The sequence below is a fragment of the Pseudophryne corroboree genome, chromosome 5 (genome assembly GCF_028390025.1).
Source record: "Pseudophryne corroboree isolate aPseCor3 chromosome 5, aPseCor3.hap2, whole genome shotgun sequence".
In the NCBI taxonomy this organism is placed as follows: domain Eukaryota; kingdom Metazoa; phylum Chordata; class Amphibia; order Anura; family Myobatrachidae; genus Pseudophryne; species Pseudophryne corroboree.
This window is the reverse complement of record NC_086448.1, coordinates 232,869,407-232,889,030: the sequence shown is the minus strand read 5'-3', so window position 1 is coordinate 232,889,030 and position 19,624 is coordinate 232,869,407. Positions and strand designations below refer to the sequence as shown.

The 19,624-nt window shown below is 44.3% G+C and overlaps 1 protein-coding gene across 4 annotated transcripts in view; it reads right to left on the bottom strand.

The window, feature by feature from the left end:
• The window catches only part of PLCL2 (phospholipase C like 2), a 472,193-nt gene that overhangs the window by 99,268 nt on the left and 353,301 nt on the right, over window positions 1–19,624 (bottom strand). For all 4 annotated transcript variants that reach the window (XM_063922173.1, XM_063922175.1, XM_063922174.1 and 1 more), the window contains one exon: window positions 2,234–2,309. In XM_063922173.1, the coding sequence (XP_063778243.1) occupies window positions 2,234–2,309 (76 nt within the window). The remainder of the gene's footprint in view (window positions 1–2,233; window positions 2,310–19,624) is intronic.

Below are 19,624 nucleotides of genomic sequence, written 5' to 3'. Positions count from 1 at the left end.
TCCCAAAGTGCCAACCTTTTTTTTTTATATGTTCCCGTGACATTCACTTTATTTTTTTTCTTTGTTATACATTCAATGAAAGGGTGCACACAGGTTTCACATAAATCAGAGTGGGCGGGGGATTTTCCTACATACAGTAGTATACTGTTGCACATGTCTTGTAACCTGATCGGAACTCCCTCCCTGTCTACTGCATGTACTTTGCAGGCTCCCAGGGGGGAAGGGGAAAGTGGGATGGGGGTAGGGCGAGGCAGTGGAAAATACAGTGTTCAAAGAAAAGGCATAATCAAAACCATGGGGAACTTTGCGGTGTATCGTTATGTGCATTGACCTCGCTTATCCCTATCACCCCTGTATATTTTAGCTAGGGGATTCTGACGCTCCTTCAGCATTGCCCCGTAGCCTGCAAAATCTGTGCTGTTACTTGCTCCATAGCCGAGTGCCTCCATGGAGCTAGGAGTCACAGGCGGTAGCCATTTCAATTGAGTTTGCCCTGCTATAGAATTGTATGTGTACCGTACAGTGCATAGAACCTTGAGAGTAGAAACTCTCCTGCAGCTTTGCCCTGCTTTATGTAAAACTTGTGCTTTGTCAGTTTGCTATGCGATCGAGCCCGGTGTAACGTAATGTGCATAGTCCTCACTTATCTCTATCGCCCCTGTGTATTTTGGCTAGGGGATTGTGACGCTCCTTCAGCATTGCACCGTAGCCTGCAAAACTTATACCATCTCTCACTCCATATCCGAGCGCTGCCTGCCACATGGTGGGGGTTCAGGGGCAGTGGCCATTTTGCCAGTGTGCTATGCGATCGAGTCCGGTGTACCGTAATGTGCATAGACCTCACTTATTCCTATCGCCCCTGTGTATTTTAGCTAGGGGATTGTGACGCTCCTTCAGCATTGCCCCATAGCCTGCAAAATCTGGACTGCTACTTGCTCTGTAGCCTAGGGCCTCCATGGGGCAAGGAGTCATAGGTGGTAGCCATTTCTATTGAGTCTACCCTGCTACAGAATTGTATGTGTACTGTACGGAGCATAGAACCTCAACAGTAGAACCGCTCCTGCAGCTTTGCCCTGGTTTATGTGAATAAAAATAATCAGGTGTCTGGAAAAAACTAACATGCATTCGTACTTTAGGAATCGAACCCGGGACTATGAGTATAGGAAGCGGAACACTTCACCACTTCGCCGCAAACAGATGAATAAATCCATTGGTTTTGATTATGCTGTAATGGCTACGGGATTAGGACGCTAACATACTGTACAAAATTCCTAATCTCAAGAGGCAATAGTGAACTTCTAACACGTCCATTTGCGACAGTGTACACTACTGGTTTTATGTTGTTTTGTCTGCGGGACTTGGACGCTCACATATTCATAAAGTACTGTAGATGGATCATATACTGTATGCTGTACTATTTGCATCTGTACCGTATATACTGTATTAAATAACGCAGCGTAATGAGTATTTACTGTATTAAATAATGCAGCGTAATAAGTATTTACTGTATGCAGTGTAATGAGACGCCTTAGTAAAGTAGTCCTTATTATATATTTCAGTATTGTATTTTACGGGAGACCACACGCATGCGCAGTGGTGATTGTAAAAAGCGACATCTGGTGGATGATCACAGGTATTACATGTAAAGGTAACGCCAAACGATCTCCGTGCGATTAGGTACGCCTCTCTGTGACTAGGCGCGCCTCCCTACACCCCGAGACGCTGCGTATGCTCGATCGGGACAAACGCCTCAGCCAGTCAAGATAAAGGTGGCTACATCTGTACCTCTTATACATGTTATGCCTCACAGTAGTAATGCCCTTTGGCTAAAGTGTAGAGCATGGGACCACTGGGCCAGCAGTTTTACTATCCACATGGACATCGATTGGGAATAGTAGCCCGTGACCCCACGTCCAATTGTGGGTGGGTGGGGGGAGAAAGAGCAGCTGGCCGAGTGAGCCGGCCAGAGGTCTCAACATCCCCTCAAATCCGTACCCCCATCCCCTTGTTGCGGCCCTGATCCTATAAATAAACTAAGCCAAGCCACAAACAAATAGCATGTCAGCATTGTATTACTGTAGCCCACGTTGTATGTATGTCAAGTAAATGCTGTGCTTATTAAATCCTTCCTATAGCTATCCTTACTGTAGTTTCTTCCTTTGCCTTTAAAACATTATAGTACATCTAAAAATAGAATAGTAAAAAGGAAGTATAAACAAGCAATTTCACTTACCAGTCTTCTGACACTGTGCTATTTTCTCATAAACACCATCTGCATTCTCAATTAGTGCCTTGCTGCTTTGGATTATCTGTGGATTAAGTGTTACAAAATGTAAAATATAAAGCATACAAGATATATACTACATATGCATGCAGTTGATTGATAGGTATTTTATTATGATTATTCTGGAATAACAATGTGGATGTATGGAAATATTTATTTTTATTTTTTTGCTTCTCAAGGAATATTGGATTTAAAACAATTGTTCAGCAATGTCCAACGCAATAGTTCCTGAAATATTCACTTCTCTTCCCAGGTGGAGTATCCCAAGTAAGATGGCAGTTCCCCTTTCAAATAATCTTTCCATTAAAAAACAAAAGAAAATCTGGCGCTGAAAATATTACAAGGAATTTATATACACACCTGTGTCTCTAGCTGCCACTGATGGGGGGACACTCTGCCCCCAAATGTTTAGCAAAAGAAAAAGAGGTAATCAGGGTGCTCAAGAGTCAGGTATATTAATTAGTATTTCTTACTTTCTAATAAATTAAATCTAATACCAGCCGGTTCACTTCGTTCTCTCTTTTTTTTGTTTTTTTCCTTTGCAATATGCTGTTGGGTGCGCGATCTGAGGTAGACCAGTGGTCACATGAGTTCCCTCTGGACCACAGCCCGAATTGCATGGCGCACCTACTTACTTAATGATTTAATATGCTGCTTGTATGTGTTGGGTTATTTCATTTCTCCTTTTTTCTCCCCCTACCCCCTTGATATGCTTCTCTTTGTGAATATGTACTTCTCCTAACTCCATTTAAAGTATATATAAAATATATAGTTCTAATAACTCTGTTCTAAAATAGACACCAATAAATTCACTGGTTAAAATAAAAGAAACATGAATATTTTTTCAATGACATACACATATTTAGCTATGTAGAAGTTAATTAATATTTGTATGTGAAACAGGTTGTATATTTGTCACGGTTAAGCTGCGAAGTCTGTACACCATTTGAAAATACAAGGAAATAGTTAAAATGAGGCTTGGTGGCCAGAAATATGGTGGAACGCAAGATCGATAACTGCGCATCCACATACGTTCCAAACCAGAACAAGGCCTGGATGCAATTCGCTCTGTGGATGCGCAAATTGGAAAACGTCAGTATTTGAACGCAGAACACAGCACATAGATATATCCTTCTGAGGTAGCCACCAAACGTAATGAGAGGCGGAGAAACGCATTAAAGACACTCTAACACTGTACCAGCTGGCATTTTACAGTGGTTTTTGCTACCATCTATATACAAGGGATGTGGTCACTCCAGTGAAGGTTGCGAAGCAGGTACAAGCACCAGTAAGTAGTCAGGAGACACCAGTCTATAGCACGGTAGCGGTTGTATGCCCATTACCTATTGGGATTAAACACTACCACGAGCACGCATCTACCCAGCACCAACCATTTATTGCCTGGCCAGGAATATATCTGGACGGAGGTGAATACAAGTTCATTTTAACTGTTTTTATCTGGAATCCATAAGAACCACTGTGTAACATTATAAATTGAAAGCTGTAAGTGCATGACCATTTTATAGGCGCAAAAAGTGAAATATAAGCTTTAACACCAGTAACTATCTTTACTAATTTAAGCAAAATATTTACTAACAAATTGCTACAGTGACTGTTTCTTTAAGTGCTCATAACAATATCATGCTATCCAGATGTAGAAGTATTTGATGTATGTTTTAATGTTTTTAATCTGTGAACCGGCCAGTATTAAACTGAATTCTTTCCATTAGGCCTCAGGTTCTCTAGGAGAATGAGCAAATAAGGGGACGCATAATGGTAAGATAATGTATAAAAACACAACTTTAATAGTAGTAAACCCTTCCATCTTAGTTTCCAAATGCAGGTATTTGCCAAACTGGAGCCTTAACAGTACAGATTCCTCCTGTGCCCTAATTTCTCCTCCACTTGATCAGACCTAGGGGGAGATTTACCAAAACTTGGAGAGAGATAAAGTGTAGAGAGATAAAGCACAAACCAATCAGCTCCAAACATTCATGTTACAGCCTGTGTTTGAAAAAGGACAGTTAGGAGCTAATTGGTTGGTACTTTATCTCTCTCCAAGCTTTACTAAATACCCCCCTTAGTCCTTACTGGTCACTGCAAAATGTGCTTCGTTTTTTAACTTCCTCTGGAGCATTACTTTAACAATGCTCACAAACTGATTATTTCAAAATCAGAGTTATATTGTTTAGGCTCTTCTTTTTCAATTGTTAAAAAGAAACTCCACAGAAACTCTGATTAATAATATCTTCTGGTGAAATGCCTGTTAAGCCTAATACCAAGAAAGCTGTAATTTCAAACTTAATCTACTTGTGAGATGGATATTATAATTGGCTCACAAATTGATTATTTCAAAATCACAGTTATATTGTTTAGGCTCTTCTTTTTCAATTGTTAAAAAGAAACTCCACAAAAACTCTGATTAATAATATCTTCTGGTGAAATGCCTGTTAAGCCTAATACCAAGAAAGCTGTCATTTCCAACTTATCTACTTGTGAGATGGATATTATAATTTGCTTGTATAAAAGATACACCTACCACCTCCTTACTTGACCCTATCCCCTCACGCCTCCTCCGCTACCTTTCTCCTTCTGGGAAGGAAAGGGGGAGATGGTAGTGCTAAAAGTGAATATATCAGATGGAACAATTGATATTTGTTTTCTTTAAAAAATCAAATTTCTATTACACATTAAGATCTAAAATAACAATGATAATGAATATTTCAAATTCAATATTAAATGATCATAACACTTGGAGATATAGTGTTAATTCAGATACATTTGTGCAGGAGTGTCCATTCCTAAAATGCCACCTTATTAATGGCTGGATGATATGGGAACAGATAATCCCATATGTGCATTAAATCCAGTAGGAGGTATATTTACCAATGTCCACCGTTAGAGGATGAAATAGTCCTTTCCTTACTGGTGGGTTCCCAATCCAGCTTTTCAAGGATTGCAGGTCCGTATTAACTGTGGTGGCTGGTGTGGAGCTCCTGCGCAGCAATATTCAGACCAGGTGTGTGATGTAGGAGTAGGCTAACGTGTGTCACTGACAGGTATTGCAGCTTTGTCAAACTTTCTCACCCAGGATGCTACTAAGACCCTTATCCACTCACTGGTCATCTCCCCTGGACTACTGTAATCTCCTCCTTGTCACGATCCGGGTATCTGGACGCCATTTCTTACCCATCAGATGCCTCCTAAGGCTGGCTCAGCGCTCCAGGACCGGATCCCATCTGTTATCCTGATGTGTACATTCCTGTATCCTCTCCTGTCACTCTGGGAAGCTGTCACAGTAAACGCCATATTACACCTGGCATGGCGTCTCCCGCGGCCTCCGCCGCCGTCCCTGAACTTCTGCATGCAGAGTGTCTGAGTGGCGATTACGTCAGCCGCGGCCTCCGCTGTGTCCGCGTGGTTGGATGTGCATCTGTCAGCCTGGCGCCTCCTGTCTCCGGTGGCCGGCGCCGCCATTACTGTTTTCATTACCACATGGATTACAAACCAAACTTCCCTCCAAGTGTCTGCATGGGCGCAGCCATCTTGGATTCTGTCAGCTGATCATTTCCACCAATCTGTTCTCAGTATTGATAATCTGCATAATTGCCTAGCCAATCCCTTCCTTGCTGCAGGTATAAATACACTGTGCCTGAGCAAGGAAGGCGTCAGTGCTTTGGTTGTCAAACCTAGTTCCTGTTTGTCTCTCTCCTGTGATTGTCTTCCAGGTTCCAGCTCCTGTCTCAAGACTTCCACCATAGAGACCCGCACCAGCATTCCACCTGCGGTGTAGCCTGACTCTCCAATCCATTGTGGATTCATCTGTTTCCAGCTACAACATTACCTGCTTCCAGCAGAGTCCAGCTTCCCTTAAAGGGCCGGTGTCCTTTCTACACTTTACCACTCTCCACCGGTATTATTATTTCTCCGCTCTCAAGTTCTACATTTCAGTTCATATTTCATCGCTCCCAAGTTCATTTATTATTTAACTGGTTCCAGCCAGTATCCACTCCGTGCTAACAACAGTCTGGTTCCAGCCAGTATCCACAGCAGCTGTTTTATCTTCAGCAACCCAGCTTTTCCTGGAACACCAGCTGGCACAAACCTGGGTTATCTCCATTGCTACAGTCGGGCCTGGTAAGGACTTTCCATCTAGAAGATCATAAGAACTATCTCACACTACCAGTGCCCTGTGGCTCCTGCCATCCTGTAGTACCCAGGAACTGTATTTATTCTTTGCTGACTTTTACGTTTTCTTTTACTGCTGCTGTGTTGCGGAGTTGTCATAATAAACATCATTGACTTTTATTCAAGTTGTCGTGGTCACGCCTTCGGGCAGTTATTATTCATGTTACTTACATGTCCAGGGGTCTGATACAACCTCCCAGGTTCCGGTACATCTCAGCCCCTACAACTGAGGCTGCCTCCCGTCAGCTCAGGCCCTCAGTTGTGACACTCCTTACTGGCATCCCTGACAAATGCCTCTCTCCACGCCAATCTATCCTCAATGCTGCCGACCGGATCACCTCCCTCACCAAACGCACTACGTCCACCTCCTTCTACAAAACCTTCACTGGCTCCCTTCCCTTTCCAATTCAAACTTCTCACACTTACAAAGCCCTCAAAAACTCCTCTTCCATTTACATCTCTGACCTTATCTCCCTTTACACTCCCACTTGGACTCTTCACTCCGCTAATGCACACTGCCTCTCCTTCCTATCAATTACTTCCTCCCACTCCTACCTCTAAAAATTTTTAATGTACTGCTCCCTTTCTCTGGAATTCTCTACATCCCCCTCAGACTCTCCTTCTCTCTACAAAGCTTCACACTGTCTCTCAAAACCCACTTCTTCACCAAACTCAGCCAAATCTCATCCTACCCCTCTGTTCAACGCTAACTGCCTACCCCATTTGTGTCAACCCTGCCTGACTGCCCCTCCCCTTTAGAATGTAAGCTCTCACGAGCAGTGCCCTGTTCCCTCATGTGCTTTTCCTTCTCTTACTTAAACCATCTTCAACTGCACCAAATCCCACGGTTTTCTGCCATCCTGATACTTACAATATTTCAGTGTCGTCTACAGATGCAGATCTGTTTATGTACCCTGTTCTTGTCCCTAAATTGTCTTCAACTGTAAGTCACTGTTTTCCTATTTTGCTTATTCATTTATGTAGTCTGTAATTGGGAGCTGTGGATCCCTTGTGGGGCCATATAAATAAAGGATAATAATAATAGTCTGAGAGCTCACATTCTTCTGTTACTTATTAGTTGTAGCAGCTACAAAGTTGTAACAGCTATAAAAATGATTCACTTATTAAATTGTTGAAACATATGTGCTGCACAAATAACCACATGCATTGCATTTAAACGTTTTTCAACAATTACAAATTTAAGTAATAACAATGCTTCCAAATAATTGCTTTTACCTAAATGAGAGGAGTATCCAGCCTGTTAGGGTCTCCTGCCCTGTGCTGCCACGTCGTCATGACAACCGGGAGACAAGTGCTAGCGGAGTAACCTGAGCGCAGCTGATACTCCGGTTCGGGTCTTTTGCTGTGCAGTGGTTACAGGCTCTGTGCACGGCAGGGGATCCGGTGCTGGTTTTTGTGCTCACAGTCTGTGAGGTCTGAGTGGGGCGTGGACAGCACCTGCTTTATAAGGCCTCTTCTCAGGTTAAGCAGATGCTGCTGAATCTTTGTTGGTTAGTCAGTTCCTGAAAGTTAGCCAGTACTGTGTAGCTTTGTATTTGTTGTTGCTTACTGCAAATAGGCCTGGGGATTTGGTACTACACTCTGCCAATCCAGACCTAGCAGTAAGACTGGAGTCAGTCGTTTAACCTGCTGGGGTTCTTTTGCTACTCTGTGAACTTAGCAGGTTTGCGGCTGTATTCTCAGACTGCCTGCCTAAATCCTGTCTCACTGTACAAGGTGTTCAGGTATTCAGTTTAGTGGCAGTAAGCTGAATCTGTGCACTGCAAGTGATGATTAGGATTGTGGAGACTCTCCTTGTGTCTATCATTCCATCTCTGACCAAGGAGTTTACTGCCACACCCGTTGGTAACCCTTTAGGGTTTTGCTGTTGCCCTTAGCAACAGCATTTCGGGTTCTCTACGTATTAAAACACAACATCTTGCTTTTTTCATCTGAGCATTCCTAATAATAGGGAGACACCCAGTTTCTTAGCCTCTGGGCTTCTCTGTTCACTTTGTGTTTATTTTGTTACCCTATCACCTTCTGTGTACGTAATGTCATATTCCCCAGTCTGTCTGTGAGTTCATTTGTTTTGCATCCCTATCCGTTCAGACACCAGTACATTCCTGCAGGCACTGGTGTGCATAACATATTCAGCAGCCAATACTCCTGTTGAAATTTTGTGGGAATATGGAGCATACCCCTCAAAATACGTTGCAACAGGTGGTCGATCAGGTGCAGGTCCTGACTCGACAATTTAATGATTTGTCCATTAAAATGCACACCTCCCAGGCCACTGGCGGAACTCCCGCAGCAGCAGCACCTTCAGGGGTTAAGGAGCCGAAAGTAAATCTCCCGGATCGTTTTTCTGGAGATCGCTCGCAGTTCTTTTGTTTCAAGGAGAGCTGCAAGCTGTACTTCCGGCTTAGGCCTCAGTCTTCAGGGTCGGAGATTCAGCGGGTGGGCATAGTGATTTCCTTGCTACAAGGAGACCCACAGGTCTGGGCATATGGGTTGCAGCCTGACTGTCCGTCGCTTAAAAGTGTTGATGCTTTTTTTACGGCACTGGGCATGTTGTATGATGACCCTGACAAGACGGCCTCAGCCGAGGCTCAGATTTCGATCCTTAAGCAAGGGCGAAGGCCAGTTGAGGTTTACTGTACGGAGTTTCAGAGGTTGGCCCATGATACCCAGTGGAATGACCCAGCCCTGAGACACCAGTACCGAAGAGGTCTTTCTAACCAGATAAAAGACCAACTGGTACAATATCCCTTGCCTGATAGTTTGGATCAGCTCATGCAGTCATCCATCCGGGTGGATAGGCGGCTGAGAGAGCGTAGGCTTGAAAGGGAGACCGAGGTTTCCTTCTTTCCCAAGGGAACCTCAGACTCTGAGGAATTTTCCGAGGAGCCTATGCAGATTGGGGCTACCCGCCTCTCCTCGCGTGAGAAGACGCGGAGGAGACAGCAGGGGTTGTGTTTGTACTGTGGGAATAAAGGTCATGTGGTAGTATCATGCCCAGAAAAGCCGGAAAACTTCTGGGCCTGAGGGTGATGGGAAATATCCTGTCAGGCCAGAAGTCAGAATTTCCCAAGAAGACTTTTATCATTCCGGTGACCTTGAAGATCCTCGGTCAAACTGTCAAGACTGAGGCCTTTGTGGACAGTGGGGCCGACGGGGTTTTTATGGACCGCCAATTCGCCCTGAAACACTCTGTTCCCTTAGTACCCTTGGCATCGGAAATTGAGATTTGTGGGTTAAACGGGGAACCATTATCCCAAGGTAAAATTACCTCTTGCACTAGCCAGATTTCTTTGTTTATTGGAGCCACACACTCTGAAAAATTGTCCTTTTATGTGACTGTCTGTACTTTTGCCCCATTGGTGTTGGGGTTACCCTGGTTAAGGGCCCACAATCCTCAATTTGACTGGGTCTCTGGGGAGATTCTTAGTTGGGGTACTGATTGTTTCAGGAGTTGCTTGAGCCTTCCAGTCAGGCTCTCGCAGCTAAGTTTGCCAGGATTGCCAGGGTGTTATGCAGATTTTGCGGACGTGTTCTCCAAAAAAGTTGCAGAGGTACTACCTCCCCATCGCCCCTATGACTGTGCCATTGATTTGTTGCCAAATGCTAAGCTTCCCAAGAGCAGGTTGTACTCCCTGTCACGTCCTGAGACTCAGGCTATGGCAGAGTACATTCAGGAGAACTTGGCTAAGGGATTTATCAGACCTTCACAGTCTCCAGTTGGGTCGGGGTTCTTCTTCGTGGGTAAAAAGGACGGTTCGTTGCGACACTGCATCGACTTCAGGGAATTGAACCGTATCACGATTAAAAACTCATACCCACTGCCTCTCATTTCGGTCTTGTTTGACCAGCTTCGTACTGCCACCATTTTTTCTAAGATTGACCTACGCGGGGCGTACAATCTAATCCGAATAAGAGAGGGGGATGAATGGAAGACTGCCTTTAATACCCACTCAGGGCATTATGAATATTTGGTGATGCCTTTTGGGCTCTGTAATGCCCCGGCAGTCTTCCAGGATTTCATGAACGATGTACTCAGGGAATATTTGGATAGATTCTTAGTTGTATACTTAGATGACATCCTAATCTTCTCCCATTCCCTGGAGGAACATCGGAAGCATGTACGCTTAGTCCTCCAGAAACTCAGAGACCACCGGCTTGGGGCGAAGCTGGAGAAGTGCGAATTTGAAGTTCAGCAAATCGCATTTCTAGGATATATTATCTCCCCAGAAGGTTTCCAAATGGAGGGTTCCAAGGTACAGGCAGTCCTGGATTGGGTGCAGCCCACTAGTTTGAAGGCGCTTCAGCGTTTCCTGGGCTTTGCGAATTTTTATAGACGATTTATCGCTGGATTTTCGTCTATAGTGGCGCCCTTGGTGGCACTCACTAAGAAAGGGGCGGATGTTGCTCACTGGTCTTGTGAGGCTAAAGCGGCTTTTGCCCGTCTCAAAAGGGCATTTGTCTCGGCCAAGGTGCTGCGACACCCAGATCCAGAGCGTCCTTTTGTGGTGGAGGTGGATGCCTCTGAGATGGGTATTGGGGCAGTGCTCTCTCAGATGGTAGTGTCTGATAATCGCCTTCATCCCTGTGCTTACTTTTCCCGTAAATTTTCGCCTGCCGAGATGAATTATGACGTGGGTAACCGGGAATTGTTGGCTATTAAGGATGCACTCGAGGAGTGGAGACACTGGCTTGAGGGGGCTAAGTTTGTGGTCTCAATTCTCACCGACCATAAGAATCTGGCATATTTAGAGTCAGCGAAGCGTCTCAATGCCAGGCAGGCACGATGGGCTTTGTTTTTTGCTCGCTTTAATTTTTTGATAACATATCGCCCTGGGTCAAAAAACATCAAGGCTGATGCGCTCTCGCAGAGTTTTGCTCCAATCCAGGAGACCACAGAGGAGCCGTTGCCCATTGTGTCCCCATCATGTATTAAAGTGGGCATTACCCAGGACCTCTTGTCATTAGTCCTTAGAGCACAGGAGCAGGCTCCTCCAGACCTTCCGGTAGGTCTTTTGTTTGTGCCTCCTAGGTTAAGACAGCGAGTGTTCCTGGAATTCCATGCCAAGAAGTCGGCAGGTCACCCGGGTATTGCCAGAACTCGGGAGTTGCTATCTAGGGCGGTGTGGTGGCCCTCAGTGGCTAAGGATGTGGATCAGTGGGTTCGGGCATGTGACATCTGTGCCCGAAATAAGACTCCTAGAGGGGTTCCTGTTGGCCCATTACATCCACTCTCTATCCCATCTAAGCCATGGACCCACATTTCAATGGATTTTGTGGTGGACTTGCCCAAATCCTCGGGGATGACAGCCATCTGGGTTGTCGTTGACAGGTTTTCGAAGATGGCGCACTTCGTTCCACTGGTTGGGCTGCCATCGGCCAGACGCCTGTCTGAATTATTTATGCTGCATGTTGTGCGTCTCCACGGGTTGCCACTTGATGTGGTCTCTGACCGCGGATCCCAGTTTGTGGCCAAATTCTGGAGGGCATTTTGTTCCGATCTCCAGATTTCTGTCAGCTTGTCGTCAGGCTACCATCCGCAGTCTAATGGGCAGACTGAAAGGGTGAACCAGTCCTTGGAGCAGTTCCTCAGGTGTTATGTCTCCAAGTGTCAGACTGACTGGGTTGCTCATCTGTCCATGGCGGAGTTTGCCTATAACAACGCGGCTCACTCTGCTACAGGGATCTCTCCCTTCCTTTGTGTGTATGGGCATCATCCTAAGGCCAATTCTTTTGACCCCCTGGACTCCACGCCTGGTGGTTCCTCTGTGGTTTCTGTCCTTAGAGGTATTTGGAGGAAAGTGAAGAAAGCCCTTGTGTCTATGTCATTAGTGACCAAAAGGGTTTTTGATAAGCGGAAAAGACCCTGCAGCTTCAAATTAGGAGACTTCGTCTGGTTGTCTACCAAGAATTTGAAGTTGAGACAGCCATCTCATAAGTTAGGCCCCCGGTTCATCGGCCCTTATAAGATCACCAGGGTAATCAATCCGGTGGCATTTCAGTTAGACCTGCCCCGTTCTTTGGGTATCAATAAAACATTTAATTGTTCCCTTTTAAAACGGGCGATTAGAAATCCTTCTTCCAGTGGAAGACCTTCTCCTCTTCTGATACGTGGCCAGAAGGAGTTTGTTGTTGAAAGGATTCTTGACTCCAAGATGGTTCGGGGTCGGCTGTCATTTTTGGTGCACTGGAAGGGGTATGGCCCGGAGGAGCGGTCGTGGGTGCGCAGTTGTGATCTTTATGCCCCCAGACTGATACGCTCTTTCTTCTCGCAGTTCCCCGATAAACCCGGTGGTAGGGGTTCTTTGACCCCTCGTCAGAGGGGGGGTACTGTTAGGGTCTCCTGCCCTGTGCTGCCACGTCGTCATGGCAACCGGGAGACAAGTGCTAGCGGAGTAACCTGAGCGCAGCTGATACTCCGGTTCGGGTCTTTTGCTGTGCAGTGGTTACAGGCTCTGTGCACGGCAGGGGATCCGGTGCTGGTTTTTGTGCTCACAGTCTGCGAGGTCTGAGTGGGGCGTGGACAGCACCTGCTTTATAAGGCCTCTTCTCAGGTTAAGCAGATGCTGCTGAATCTTTGTTGGTTAGTCAGTTCCTGAAAGTTAGCCAGTACTGTGTAGCTTTGTATTTGTTGTTGCTTACTGCAAATAGGCCTGGGGATTTGGTACTACACTCTGCCAATCCAGACCTAGCAGTAAGACTGGAGTCAGTCGTTTAACCTGCTGGGGTTCTTTTGCTACTCTGTGAACTTAGCAGGTTTGCGGCTGTATTCTCAGACTGCCTGCCTAAATCCTGTCTCACTGTGCAAGGTGTTCAGGTATTCAGTTTAGTGGCAGTAAGCTGAACCTGTGCACTGCAAGTGATGATTAGGATTGTGGAGACTCTCCTTGTGTCTATCATTCCATCTCTGACCAAGGAGTTTACTGCCACACCCGTTGGTAACCCTTTAGGGTTTTGCTGTTGCCCTTAGCAACAGCATTTCGGGTTCTCTACGTATTAAAACACAACATCTTGCTTTTTTCATCTGAGCATTCCTAATAATAGGGAGACACCCAGTTTCTTAGCCTCTGGGCTTCTCTATTCACTTTGTGTTTATTTTGTTACCCTATCACCTTCTGTGTACGTAATGTCATATTCCCCAGTCTGTCTGTGAGTTAATTTGTTTTGCATCCCTATCCGTTCAGACACCAGTACATTCCTGCAGGCACTGGTGTGCATAACACAGCCTTGATGCCGACACCAGAATGCCAACATGTTCTGAATGTCAACAGGGATGTTATGTCATATGTGACATGTCGACACACACAATGTTGACTTGGTCATTAAGCTGACAATGTGGATTTGGACAGTCACAATGCCAATTGTTGACATTCTGATCAGCAACATAACATACCACACCTGGCATATGATCTGGCTAGAGAACGGCATTTAAGATTCACTTCAAAATATAGGTTTTCATGCATTCATAGACACAATCTATGCACAGATAATCCTAATCGAGAAATGCTCTTTACCTGGACTTCCCTCTTAACATATGATTGGTGCCACATGTGTTGAACTATTTAATTGATAAGAAAAGTAATACAACACATTTGATTGCAATCATAAATGAAGAGAGAAGTCTAGGTAGAGAGCATTTTGTCTATATTATATTTAAACCAATGGTGTAAATTAAATTTAAACTAATAGTTTAATAATGCCTAGTACTGTTCATAGCACCACCTAAGTGAGAGACAACTACAGTTTTCTTGTAGTAAAACAAAGATAACTTAAGCAATCTTAAAATACACATAGAAAAATAAAATCTATAATTTATCTTGTCACATGCAAGAATAGCAGTAGCTTCTGTACTACTTACACACTGGGACAAGACTCATGAGGACCCTCTATGTGTCTCTCTCTCTAGAACTGAAGGCTCTCATTAGATTACAGACACCCAGGCGGTGAGGAGGAGAAGCTGGGATGCCTGTGTCACTTACAGATCTCTCCTCCCTCCTATCTCTCCGCTGGTTGGGAAGCTCCAATGGTACTGTAGCTCATGACACATAATACTCCTGTGTCTCTGCCTACACTTAATAATGCCCTGCTTGCACTCTGGCAGCCTGACTCTGCTGCTGCACAAGAGGGAGAGCTAGTGCTGTTAGCGTGCCCCAGCTGGAGGGAGGGGGGGGGCAGACAGAGGGGGGCCCAAAGTAAAGTATCCCCTGTGCCCCTGCTCCCCTAATCTGGCTATGTACATATCCATGCCAGTGCTATGCAATTTTTGGCTTCAGAAGTGATGCTCAGGAAGATGCAGACAGAATATTGAAACCGCAAGAAACCTGTTATCTACTTGGCTGTCGTATAGCAAACCGAAGACAAATTCCTAGTATACGCAAGGCCAATAAAGCGGATTCTGATTCTGTTCGTAGGGGGTGGAGCTTTTAGTAATGCTTACAGTTGTCATCAATATATGTAGTTCAGGTACTCTTTAAGAATTTCTGCTTCAAGACTCAATCCAACATCTACCCACTCTTACCCCAAGGCTTCTTTCACAGTGCTTTATGTTGTGTGCAAATGGCCACCTAACAGGCCATTGGTAAATCACATCTCAGCCTATTCATTGAAACTCAATTCTAGTACTCATAGAACACCATTATGTGGTCTGGGAGCCCAAACTTTATGAAAATATACAGGTAAGTTCATCAGGATACCAGTAACATCACAGCATTACATGACAAATATGGTTGCATACCACAGATAAAGTAAAGGAGTGAGGTTTTTCCAGGGCATTTTTTTAAGTGTTTAGGACGTCAGGTATTTTTAGGGTAAGCAAAATAAATTTTGTGTTATGAAGGATAACTATGTCAATGGCTGTCATCAGAACCTTTTTCATACTTTACGATCCACGTGGACTACGATTGGGAATAGTAACCTGCGCCGAGCGCAGCGGTAGCAGTGTGAGGCACCTAGCCCGAAGTATGACGAGCGAAGTGAGCCATGTGAGGGGATACGGTGCACTAACTGGGGTTACCGGCCACTTTTATGAAGAAAATGGCACAAAAAATATATAAAAAACTATTTCCACGTCGACCTAATGACCGTGTTGACCTAGTCACTGTCGACCAATAGTGGTCGACATAATGACTGTCGACCCTATGATCCACACCTGTACGAAAAGAGACTTGACCACTCACGGAGGGTCATGGCCTTGTGACACACACCCCTGTTCATCACTCTGAGGTGCTGGGCCGTCCCCAAATTCTCCATGGACTGTGAATAGATGGCATGCAAAACTGCCTAGCGGGAACACTAACATTCATTGCACGTAACACTATTTATAATACTAAGTTTCAAATTAATTACACACTGTGCAAAAAATGTTTCCAAGCATGAAATTACAATCTAAAATTAATCTTTTGATATAGATTGTTACTACTTAGTTCGTTATTTATAAATATTGATAGGGATACATATTCTAATAGACACAGAGAAACTGTGAACAGAGAAAAATTAATATGTGCACTGAGGAAAGGTGATAATGATTCACTTCAGAATAACAGCATAATATCACCGAAACTTGGGTCAATTTATGGGGACACCAGTGTCAACTCGATAAAATAATGATCCATTTTCATTTATAGATTTGCACAGCTTGACTATACAGGTTGAGTATCCCTTATCCAAAATGCTTGGGACCAGAGGTATTTTGGATATCGGATTTTTCCGTATTTTGGAATAATTGCATACCATAATGAGATATGATGGTGATGGGACCTAAGTCTAAGCACAGAATGCATTTATGTTACATATACACCTTATACACACAGCCTGAAGGCAATTTTAGCCAATATTTTTTATAACTTTGTGCGTTAAACAAAGTGTGGTCTACAGTCACACAATTCATTTATGTTTCATTTACACCTTATACACACAGCCTGAAGGTCATTTAATACAATATTTTTAATAACTTTGTGTATTAAACAAAGTTTGTGTACATTGAACCATCAAAAAACAAAGGTTTCACTATCTCACTCTCACTCAAAAAAGTCCGTATTTCGGAATATTCCGTATTTCGGAATATTTGGATATGGGATACTCAACCTGTATTTGAAAAAATTTACTTTTTCATTCAAAACTTAGAAACAGACAATTGTCGACAGGGTGTGTCGGTATAAAATATATTATGTATTCATACAGCAATATTTTCTCTCTAGTGAGCACAAGACAATGCTGTAATCATTAATATATTTTTCAATTAGTTTCTTTGCTATAAAAGACCTAGGGGCTTATCTTCCCAAGCACAAGCACCTTAATATTGTAACCTATTCTATCTCACATGCAGTCTTCCACAGATCCTGATACCAGCTGTTTAGCATCATGGGAAAACGCAGCGAAGACATTCTTCAACCATGAAGGGCAACGCTCAGAGCTGCTATGTGTCATTTCAAAAGAATAATCATGTCTTTCTAACGATCTTCCTGATGAAGTTGTATTAAAAGAAAACAAAGCATCAATGGAAACCAGCACATTTGTGTACTGTAGGTCAGGGTTACTGAAAGTAATGTCTGAGGTTGCACACATATATTACCAATTCTAGCTTGACGTACTGTATGTACCTTATTTATTGGCATTTATACTTATTTGGTATACACATAACATTGATTTCTGTATTTGGCATGCCCAATTATACCTCTGATGCGACAATTAAGGTTTTGGGGGGTAAGCTAGCAGGAGGACATCTGTCCCCCAAGACAATGACCCAGCCACTATTTTTTTAGCTGCCAGCCTGCCGTGTAGTTTGGAACCATTGGATAGAGTAGGTGCACAGCTAATTATGTTAACAACTCTGCTTGTGACGCAAAAAGGATGGTGTACATTATACTGACTTTCTGTGGGGGAGATTTATCAAAGAGAGATATAGTGGGGAAAGCTAAAGTACCAACCAATCAGTTTCTAACCGTTATTGTACAGGCTGTGCTAGAAAAACACTTAGGAGCTGACTGGTTGGTATTTTCTCTCTCTCTCCACTATATCGCTCTCCAAGATAAATCTGTCCCTGTATGTCTTAGTGTGGCACTGTATACTGCATTTAATGTATGTGTGGGAGGTAGTTGATAGAAGGTTAAAATGTTGACACCATGGGGTCAGCAGTCTAAAGGTAGACAGGGTCAAAAGGTTGATACATACTGTATATGGTTGACACTTTTTTTTTAAAGTTTTTTTTTCATATTTTTACAACTTTTGCTGCATTTACTATACATGTCACAAACTATTATTTATTTTAGTAACCTCGTGGTGAGCGAAGCGGAGTGAGCCACCGAGCCCGAAACGAGCATAAGCATTTCAACAAATTTGGGTAAAATAAGATTTTAAACCTACCGGTAAATCTATTTCTCCTAGTCCGTAGAGGATGCTGGGGACTCCGTAAGGACCATGGGGTATAGACGGGCTCCGCAGGAGATAGGGCACCTAAAAAGAACTTTTACTATGGGTGTGCACTGGCTCCTCCCTCTATACCCCTCCTCCAGACCTCAGTTAGAGAACTGTGCCCAGAGGAGATGGACAATACAAGGCAGGATTTAGCAATCCAAGGGCAAGATTCATACCAGCCCACACCAATCATACCATGTAACCTGGAACATACATAACCAGTTAACAGTATGAACAAACAACAGTAACGGTCCAAGACCTATTCCAACTGTAACATAACCCTTATGTAAGCAACAACTATATACAAGTCTTGCAGAGTTTCCGCACTGAGACGGGCGCCCAGCATCCTCTACGGACTAGGAGAAATAGATTTACCGGTAGGTTTAAAATCTTTTTTTCTATTACGTCCTAGAGGATGCTGGGGACTCCGTAAGGACCATGGGGTTTATACCAAAGCATCCAATCGGGCGGGAGAGTGCGTATGACTCTGCAGCACCGACTGAGCAAACGCTAGGTCCTCATCAGCCAGGGTATCAAACTTGTAGAATTTAGCAAAAGTGTTTGACCCCGACCAAGTCGCCGCTCGGCAAAGCTGTAATGCCGAGACGCCTCGGGCAGCCGCCCAAGAAGAGCCCACCTTCCTAGTGGAATGGGCTTTAACCGAATTTGGTACCGGCAATCCAGCCGTAGAATGAGCCTGCTGAATCGTATTACAGATCCAGCGAGCAATAGTCTGCTTCGAAGCAGGTGCGCCAATCATATTAGCAGCATACAGGACAAACAGAGCCTCTGTTTTCCTAATTTTAGCCGTTCTGGCTACATAAATCTTTAAGGCCCTGACTACATCCAGGGATCTGGAATCCTCCAGGTCACTTGTAGCCACAGGCACCACAATAGGTTGATTCATATGGAATGAAGAAACCACTTTAGGCAAAAATTGCGGACGTGTCCTCAATTCAGCTCAATCCACATGAAAAATCAAGTAGGGGCTCTTGTGTGACAAAGCCGCCAATTCAGACACTCGCCTTGCTGATGCCAAGGCCAACAGCATGACCACCTTCCAGGTAAGAAATTTCAACTCAACCTTGTTAAGCGGTTCAAACCAGTGTGATTTTAGGAACTGCAACACCACGTTCAGGTGTTCAGGAGGCACAAAAGGGGGCTGGATATGCAGCACTCCCTTTACAAACGTCTGGACTTCTGGAAGAGAAGCCAATTCCTTCTGAAAGAAAATCGAGAGGGCCGAAATCTGTACCTTAACAGAGCCTAATTTCAGGCCCATATCCACTCCTGTCTGTAGGAAGTGGAGAAAACGACCCAGATGAAAATCTTCCGTAGGTGCATTCTTGGTCTCACACCAAGACACATACTTTCGCCAGATACGGTGATAATGCTTAACCGTCACCTCCTTCCTAGCCTTTATTAAAGTAGGGATGACCTCTTCCGGAATCCCCTTTTTCGCTAGGATTCGGCATTCAACCGCCATGCCGTCAAACATAACCGCGGTAAGTCTTGAAATACACAGGGCCCCTGTTGCAACAGGTCTTCCCTCAGAGGAAGAGGCCAGGGATCTCCTGTGAGCATCTCTTGTAGATCTGAGTACCAGGCCCTTCGAGGCCAGTCTGGGACAACGAGTATTGTCTGTACGTTTCTTTGCCTTATGATCCTCAATACTTTTGTGATGAGAGGAAGAGGAGGAAACACGTAGATCGATTTGAA